The sequence below is a fragment of the Opisthorchis viverrini genome (genome assembly GCF_000715545.1).
Source record: "Opisthorchis viverrini unplaced genomic scaffold opera_v5_16, whole genome shotgun sequence".
In the NCBI taxonomy this organism is placed as follows: domain Eukaryota; kingdom Metazoa; phylum Platyhelminthes; class Trematoda; order Opisthorchiida; family Opisthorchiidae; genus Opisthorchis; species Opisthorchis viverrini.
Genome location: NW_008751672.1, coordinates 1,168,267 through 1,177,360, shown reverse-complemented (window position 1 = coordinate 1,177,360; position 9,094 = coordinate 1,168,267). Strand labels below are relative to the sequence as shown.

General features: G+C 45.6%; 2 protein-coding genes across 2 annotated transcripts in view; one reads left to right on the top strand and one right to left on the bottom strand.

Moving 5' to 3' along the window:
* T265_01481 (hypothetical protein) overlaps positions 1 to 7,710 on the bottom strand; it is a gene marked incomplete at both ends in the record, with an annotated part of 11,068 nt that extends 3,358 nt beyond the window's left edge. Inside the window, 5 exons of the mRNA XM_009165522.1 lie at positions 1,095 to 1,241; positions 1,834 to 2,092; positions 4,666 to 4,907; positions 7,371 to 7,547; positions 7,588 to 7,710. Of these exons, the coding sequence (XP_009163786.1) occupies positions 1,095 to 1,241; positions 1,834 to 2,092; positions 4,666 to 4,907; positions 7,371 to 7,547; positions 7,588 to 7,674 (912 nt within the window). The remainder of the gene's footprint in view (positions 1 to 1,094; positions 1,242 to 1,833; positions 2,093 to 4,665; positions 4,908 to 7,370; positions 7,548 to 7,587) is intronic.
* On the top strand, positions 367 to 561 carry T265_01482 (hypothetical protein; the record flags this gene model as incomplete). The annotated part of the gene is made up of 1 exon (XM_009165523.1): positions 367 to 561. One exon carries the CDS (start codon positions 367 to 369, stop codon positions 559 to 561), a length of 195 nt encoding a protein of 64 aa, XP_009163787.1.
* Positions 7,711 to 9,094: the final 1,384 nt, after the last annotated feature.

Genomic DNA, 9,094 nt, shown 5'->3' with positions numbered 1-9,094 from the left:
AAGGAATCTCACGGATTGGTTCCCTGACTGCCTTAAAAAACCCAATCAACCTACTTACTTACTCACTTGGCCTGACGAAGCTTTTGTGTCAAAAGCGAAACGTTGCCCAGCAATAAATCCACCGATTGTTTACCAAACCCCTCTGAAACGATGACTTCCCAATCGGTCCCAAACATTTTCCAATTGATTGAAAAGATATCTACAGTTGCTTTTGTGTTTACAAACTTTCAAGGGCTTTAGGGTTAGACTGTCTGTTGGAAGGAGGAAATGCCACGCCCGTGGGAATGTTAGAGGATTGGTCGACAATTGGTCGACGATGTCCTGCTAGTTCAGTGCGGGGAAGGAGGAAATGCGACGCCCGTGGGAATGTTAGAGGATTTGAGAATGGTCGACGATGTCCTGCTAGTTCAGTGCGGCATTGCGACAGCAGCTGCACTATGCCAACGGCATTCAGACAAACAACCTAACCTTGAGAATGCGCCGGTGCCAGAGCTATGTGGATCACTTAGCACCGATAAAAAACTTTCACATGATGTCATCCGCAAGGCAACGGTTACGTAAAAGTGATTAATAAGAACCTAATCAATCTTCTAGATGTCGTGAAAGGTACTTAGATTGGGATGTGACGTGTTTTGAACCTCAATGAAGGCAATCAACTGTCGAACTTCGATCCTTCTGTGGAAGAAAGAATACTGTAGAAGGGCTATCGGGACTCTGTTACAGATGGGTGGTTTGGTCTGGTTATACAAGTCAGTGCTGATAGACAGACTGTCTGTGATGCTCGTTAAGCGATGAAAGGATCCGTACAGTGTTAAAACATCATCCGCGAATTGTTGCTCACACTCATTTTCAGCCGATAACCAAGGGTGTGGTTCGACTAAACAAAATTAAGTCACTTGAATGCGGCTGTGAGCCATCTTCCTTGACTTTTTTTTCACCAGTGTAGTCGGAGTTTGAAGTCTAGGTCCAACGGTGTGTTCGAGGGAGCGATTTGTGCGGTGTGGGCTGTAAACTACTGGTAGGCATGTGGCTACGAACTGTGAAATTCTATACTAACAGCCATCACCTTTCCTAAGTATAGCATGTGTCCTTACCTTTTCAAAATCTGAAAGTAAGGATTCTGTGATATTTTGTGTGGCCTTCAACTTCACTGAAAGCTTCTGACACGAATCCGCTTCAAGTTGAACGAGGTCCGTTATGAGACGTAACCAGGCGTTCTCAAACGCAACTGCGTCAAGTATCTGGGGGGTGAGGAGAAAAACAATGGCGCTGTTTTGAAAAATGTCAAGGGGGCAAGTACTTGGATGAATTATGAGGAAATCCAGACAAAAAGCAAACAGTCTTTGAGATGGAGTTAAGTCGGTTAGGAATAGTTCTAGGGGAGGCACGAGGAATAAACAATGAGAATCCGATAAATGTCGCCATGGTGTGTGAAGGAGAGATACTAAGCAACAACAAGCCGGCTACTCAACAGTGTTTGCATTTGTTTACGCCTGAAAACGGCCCATCGGTTAAAATGTCCAACATGATAAGCAGGTTGGTAGTGTGAATTAGAAGAGTTATTTGTAGAAACGTGCATATCTAGTCTAGAGATCAGTGATCCGACCCTAAACATACGGGCCTAGGAAAAATTATGGATCCCGGAATCATCGATAATGCAGCTGACTAATTCGCTCAGTCATGTCAAGCACAGAAGAGAGAGAACTGGCTTCCGTTCCAGGAATAATTACCTTGGACTATTGGTGCTGTCACCTAAGGTGCAACTATCTCTCATACGTACATCGGGAAAAACTGTGGGCGTAGACAAGCAACTAAGCGAATTATTGCCCTTACTTTCTGAAGGCGATCGATATACTGTTTTTGTCGAGTTCGCTTGACATCCATTTGGGCTTGCTTTATCTCCAATGTGTCCAGGTAGGCAAGCTCTCCAGCGAGTTTTGCGTACTGACCTTTGAGCGCCTCGAGATGTTCCTCATCTTCCTCAAGATCATCCCCGACGTCTGATAATGCACTACAGGTAGAAATGACACGAGAAGGTTGTATTAGGATGACGGTGATACTGAAGCCTGATAAGAACTCCGCATCGATGTATCTGGTAAATGGGGCTATAAACCTCACATGCTCTGTAACACATTAGGGAACCGTCGACCTAACCAAGGATGGAACGAACGCGTAAAACGGCTAATTGCAGAACGTGCTACGTTGCTCAGTAAACCTTAGGCCGCTGACCGGCAGTTCCGTGGTTCGAACCCGACCTCCACCTCTCGACTTCCCCTGTCTAGGCTTGGTCAACCAAGCAGTATCCCAGCCCTTGTGCTTCCTTCTGGTGGCATGGAAGTAAGGCACCGAAAGCGTGCTACAGATGAACGAACTGTCTCGCCTTTATGCAGCACGGCCGCTATGTATTTCGGTCCATTTTGTTGTGGTGGAGTTCACAACACATTCATGACCAGCCAAATTTTGAGTTCTACCTTTTTCACGTACACCACCAAAACAGACTGACCCTGGTCACGACCTACCATCGGTTGAAATTAAGAACACACTCGATACACGAACAGAGTACGATTCATCTGTGACCAGTGCCTGGAACGGGCTGGTGTTGTGATCGCGGAGTTCTCACTGATCAATTACTCCATTAATTATTTGTACACATGGGACAAAAACAAGCGACCAGCATCCTAAAGATGACTGGAATAGAGCACTAGAGTTCGTAAACCCTGGAGACAACGCATTTATTTGATAAACGAACGTGTTTGGCGGCAAATCTGTGCAAGATAACCAAAAACAGACTTTCAGTAAGTGTTTTCCCAACATACGTGAGTGGTGCGTAGTATTTAGCAGGATGTAAGAGATAATGTTACCGAAAAAATCAGGCAGAACGAAATCACACAAGAACAAACCATGGCATAGGATAGTGTCATGAAGGACGAAGGACAGGCATTCATCTGTTTCGGAATTTATGATGGAAATTAACACTTGTGACTCGATACAACCTTAATGTGCACCATGAGAATGTCCCTTACCACCGGTTCACAGAACGAACACCAAAACAGACAGCCAATTGACGTTCGACAAGTGAGCGCAACTGCTATATTTTGACATAACAGCGGTTGTTCAGTACCGCAAGTTCCTACACAGGCCAACGACTGCCATGGGCTCAAACGACGGACGCTTCAAGGGGCAAAGATACATAACGAATAAATAACGAAGACGTCCACTAAAGTTATTTTGGACTCAACTTGGAAATGTGTGGTGTTTCTACCAATCTAACAACTCGGTTGTGGTAGCTCCATCTCCCCCCAGTTCGCATATGACCGCTTCCAAATTCACGCTTGTTTTTACCTTGAAGTCGGAAGAGAGAGAGAGAAATCATTGTACATGGATGGGTGAACTGATTGCTAACTACCTATATTCCGCAAACTGTGCACTCGTTGGACCGAAATAATTTGTAAAGGTATTTGGGACTTCATTTCAGTGAGACTTTTTAAACATCTAATTTGGTTACTTTCTTTCCGTGACTATTCTACTTACCGGTCGGAAAGTGTCGGTTACAAGCAACATGGTTGAATTTGCCTTTCTCTGCCAGTGAATGTATGACCCTTTCTACACTGAATTCGCTACCAATCCAGACATTCGACCAAGTAATGTACAGCTGTCATTTGTCTAGTGCTACTTTATCCCAGTGCGATTCTTTAACGTCTAACGCTGCGCTGCACACAGTATTCGGGGATTTGCTGAAACCGGGATATGACCAATTAGTATGAAACATTGGATGGCAATATAAAAACGTTTTGCAATTATCCAGCGAGCCCTAGTAGAATTACTAAACAAGCCACTGTTTGGATTCATAGAGCTGAAAAGATGTCCTTTCCACCGCCTGTCCACTGCTGTGGGAACTGAAAATAGGTGCTTGGCGCTGTAACCGGGTTACTCGTCTACAAAAGATAGGACCGTCCATGGATAGCTCATTAGGCGCCCTACAGCTGTTCGAAAACGACATGTTATCGCTTCGTCACGCGCTGCCATTTCGGGCTACGTGATGCTCACCGACGGGAACACTCTATGGGTAGATTGGATATCTAGAGGATTGGCAAACCGGAAAACTACGTGATGCTCCCTTATCTTAATACATGGAAAGTCCACCAATACGAATCCCTTCCTCATTCCACCTAAGCAGCACGGATCACCATCACATCGGTCACAAGACGAGCCTTCTTGTCTTCGCATAATTCCTCGGCCGAGTTTTTACGGCCTGAACACTATCGACATTAGGTCCCCACCAACATCATAGTCGATACTTATTACGTCCCGTCTCCCGGAAACGGCCTTTTCCTATTGAAGAAAGTGAAACAGTGGATTGTGCCGTGAACGACCATAATATATGGTGGTACACTATTAAGTGGTGTCACCAGTGGCGTTAGATTCAATTCCCCAAACAAGCTAACGCGATCGAATTCGTTTGTTCTAAGTCAACCAAGGCCATCAAACTAGACTCGTTTAAACGTACGAACGTACATGCAAGGTTGACATCTATCGGAAACTCGGCCACGAAACTCAAGCTCGGAAGCAGGGTGTGAAAACCTCGGACAGAAAACCAGTCGACAAAAATAAACCAAACAAAAATAAACCACGAAAACATAACTCAGAGATAGGAATACAACCCACCTGGTCACTTCAGATAGGTTTTCTTCCTGCAGCCAACGCGACAACAGTTCAATCCGATGTTCCAAAGAAGCCTTATCGGTGGCAAAGTTCATATCAAGTAGAGTAGTCAGACGTTTGCAACTAGCCAATCGAGCCAACTCAACAGAACATGACAAGTCTTCACTTTGGTAGCTTCGTGAACAATTTATCTCAGGTGAGTTAATAGGCCGCAAAACAGATGGCGAATTCGTAGCATCTGATTTCTGAAAAAAAGATTAATGATACACGTGGAAACTGATGAACCTGGTAGTTACTTCAGCGCACTGATAGACCCAAACTGACCCATTATCGGGTAGACAGACAATATCATACACGAATACTTTAATGAGTCTTAGTGAGCAACGCAAAGCTGTTACAGCAAGCAAGAGTTGAAATCACACCGCAAATTCATTTTAATACAAACAAGTGGGTGAATCCACTTCTTTGATTCAATCCTACTAAGATAAAATATCTAGGGAAGCTAAGAATTCATATTTGTTCGTGTTCACATTTCCCGCTCTACGTGAACGTCTGTTACTCACGTAGGTTGTGTACGCGGTGGTGATTACAAACTGATCCAACATGCTGATTGGCCGGTGCAGCAAGGGGGGCAAAGCCACTAAAAATCAAATAGGTGGTACCCACAACTGTGAACTGACATGCTGCCGGCAGAGTCAGGTGACCAATGCGCTCTCTAGACTTTCATTCGCAAAAATGGATAAAACGGAAATCCATGTGTGGCGAAAAATTGCCTCAGTTAGAACATGAAAAAGGCAACAGAACGAATATATCAATAGCTCATGGCCACATCGACTTCATCTCCACCATCATTCGGCCTGACAAATTATCGGACGTCAAGTGAAAGTGAGTATGCGTATCAACCTTTAAGCCTCGTGGATACAGAAAGCTAAGCAAGTGGAAGAGGCGCAGAAGGCCAAGTGCTCGGTTTTTTGCAGTTGATCCGTGCAACCGGTCCCCGGAAACCACCTTTAAGCGAAACCATCAAAGATCAGATCGGAGCGACCATCTTAATTAAAGAACGCCCCGACCGGTAGTCCTAATACTTACAACAGCAATTATCGTAGCCATCAGGTGCCATGTATCTGGAGCCCATAGTTAACGTACAACCCTGAAAGGTGAACGCGGAACCCCTACGGCCTCGAAGGTTTGTGGCTGCTCGGTGTTCAAACAGACATTGACAAAATCCTTATCGATCTGATATGTGCAGCCAATACCGTTCTGGTCTTCGAACCGAAAAAGGCGCATGTGTTTTTAGATGAAATAACGAAAGTCATCCGGCCCTTTGGTATGCACTTCGCACCTACAAAGTGTAAGGTCATGCTCGTGGAGATGCAGTCATTGAACACGCCACTTACAATTCAGAGAGAATCACTCGAAGTTGCGGGGTTTTTTACGTACCTGGGAAGTTGTATTAGTTCTGATTGTAGTGTGACAGATGAGGTAAATGCATGAATCCGCAAGGATCAGGTCATTTTTGCTAATTTGAGACACTTATGGTATATCCCTGAATCTCAACCGATGTGTGTATCAGGTCGCAGTGCGGGCTGTTTTGGTGTATGGCTGAGATTTGGCCTATTTGGGCAGCGGAACTCAGACGTCTTCAGATATGCCAAAAATCTCAGGACCATGGATCGTGTACGTTGGTGTCGGAGAGTCTGTAACGAGGCGAGTAAAAAGCAAGTTTTAGGTTGTGCAACAGGAACCTCCATTGAAGAATGTGTCTATCACCAGAAGCTGTATTGGCTAGATCATGTACTGCTCATGCCGAACCATCGTTCGCCGAAGAGTGTGCTGTTTTCCGTGCCTAATTCAGAGAGGTGAGCAATCCTTGATTTGGCAGAGGTGAATTAAACAGATTACGAAACGTTTGGGCGCTGATGGTGCCAGGGTGGGGACCGCGTGATCACCACTGCGTTTGGTTGGAGACACTACAAGATATGGCTGCTAATCGATGTCAATGGCGTGCGTATTGTTAGTTTCTATCCCGGTTGCCAGAATGAGTGTCCGGGGGCGTATGCACCCCAGAATGGTTGTAGTAAGGTAGAACTAAGTCCCTCCCCCGTCTACCTTCATTCTTTTTTTCACAATAAGGCTTTCAAATAAATCAGGCTTGTAAGACAGCGAAGCAACAGTCCAGCACTGACGCCATGCTGTCCATGATGATGACTGTCCATACTGCAGTTGGGTATCACTGCTAATGATGTGGACTGTCAGCCTGGTAACAGCGAGTGGGTTTATAGTTCAAAGGCTCCAGTCTCACAATTCACTGTCTGTGCTAATGGGTCTAGTTGATCTCCGTCATCCTATGTACCATACAATGATGACCAGATAACTCCAACGTGGATTTCTTCATGATTTTCGCGGTAAGAAACAGGACTGCAGGATCTGCCTCTGCGTTTGTCCATATACCGATGAACTTTGTTGCAATATGAAGTATTTCCGAAAATGGTGTGGCTGGAAAATTGGGGCGCGCAACCAATAAAAACGACGGGCACACAACCACCTTGGTGCATTAGTCCATAAAAATCCAACAACCATGCATGACGACTGTTAAAAAAACCCGTATCGAAGAGTTCCCAAATCGAGCAGGGTAGACAAAGCATAGCAATCAAAAGTGCAAGACGAAAAGGCCGGGGCAAAAGTTGTCAAACTGGAAACACACTTACACTGACCAGCGTTTGGCTTGTGTAGTCGCTAACAGCCAGGGCGTATCTAGCCGGAATGCCGGTGATTACTGAAAATGACTGGTCACACACAAACAGGCCAGGATCTGTATACGTGAGCTGTTCTTTTCCGGTTGAGGTTTCCAATCGGGAGATCAAATTCTGACACAAAGAATGTAGCTGTTAATGCCTGTATAAGTGTTCATCAGAATAAACCTACTTCGCGCGTGTAAGCCTCATAATTCTCAAGTAGGGACTGTGTTCGGCGCTGCGTGATACTCACCAAGAATCTCTCTTTTTTGTCCATGCCGTGCACAACAGACTTGTGCAACGAAAAAGTCAATGTTTTTGAACTTGTGTAAAAGGAAAAATAAAACCCGGATGGGCAGAAAGTTTTGTTCGGAATGATTGTACTATTCTTGAAAAGTGCAAAACGAACTGTCTCTGTGGACAGATGATGTGAGGCGTCTTCAAGTATTTGACCATGGATGCCTCAGAAGCCTGGCTGGCTTTGGATGACTCGGTGCGGCGGGTACTTCAATCGGGGAAAACATCCAGCATCAGTGACTACGATGGCTCGGTCATGTGTTACAACACCGTCTGCTGAGACAAGTGTTGTTCTCCGTGCCTCCTAAATAGCGCAGAGCACTAGATGGACAACGCATGACTTGGCAGAAGGACATGAAAGAGATCACAAAGAGTTTGAGTGTTGTTGGTGTTGTACGCCTTCCATGACGGGGCCCCCGAGACCCCGCCCGTGCTTGGCTGGAGACATTGCATGAAATGGCGGCTAATCGGCGTCATGGGCATTCGTGCCGTCAGTTTCTTTCCAGATTGTCTGATTGAGCACTTGGAGGTATACGCATCTCAGCACTAGGCTCTCTCTCGCCCACTCTTTTTCTATTCTTTTCACTCTACGGTATTAAATATAATTGCGCCAATCTTATGATTGTACGGCAGTGAAGCATCAGTGTCAACAATGATGGAGGCGAAGGCATGTTGTTTGTTCGGAAATTGGGTAGCTAAGCATTGAAGAAGAGAGTGTTGATACACGAGCACCACTCACTACGCGATTGGGCCATTTTCGCTAATGTCATTAACCACTGGTGATTTGAGTCCCGGGGTCCCCATCTAGGAAGTCTGAATCTGCCCATCCGACTGAGTTAACTGGTTGGTGTTTTCGCACTTCGTTGCCAGGTCATACACTGTCCACCCCATCGGTCGCTTCAACTCAGCACAGGGCTGAGAAAAAAGAGCTCTGTGAGGCAGACGGTCTTCTGGCATGCGGAGTACACGTCCCAACTAGCGGAACTTATGAAGCGTGAATAATTCATCTACCGCGAGACAGTTCCTTCTTCCTAATAACAGCTGGCGTACCTCAGGATTATTAATCGGATGTACCCACCGATTTGACCAATGCTTCCGAGACACCGATGATCAAACACTGATATCTTCCGAATGTCCTCTGTGCGTAGGGGCCAGGTATCTGATCCATGAAGCAGTATGGATCACACCACCGCATTGTAAAATCTGTCCTTGACAGACAAACTCACGTCACATCGGTGCTGTAGGTGCCGATGTTTGGCAAAAGCTGTCCTGGCCTTTTCGATTCAATAAATAATCTCATCTCCAGCCGGTCCATCGAAACCTATATAGCTGCCCAGGTCGATTGGCTCACTTGAAAGCACTAGGTGTGGGTTTGATCCCACCCAGTCTTGTAGCAGCAC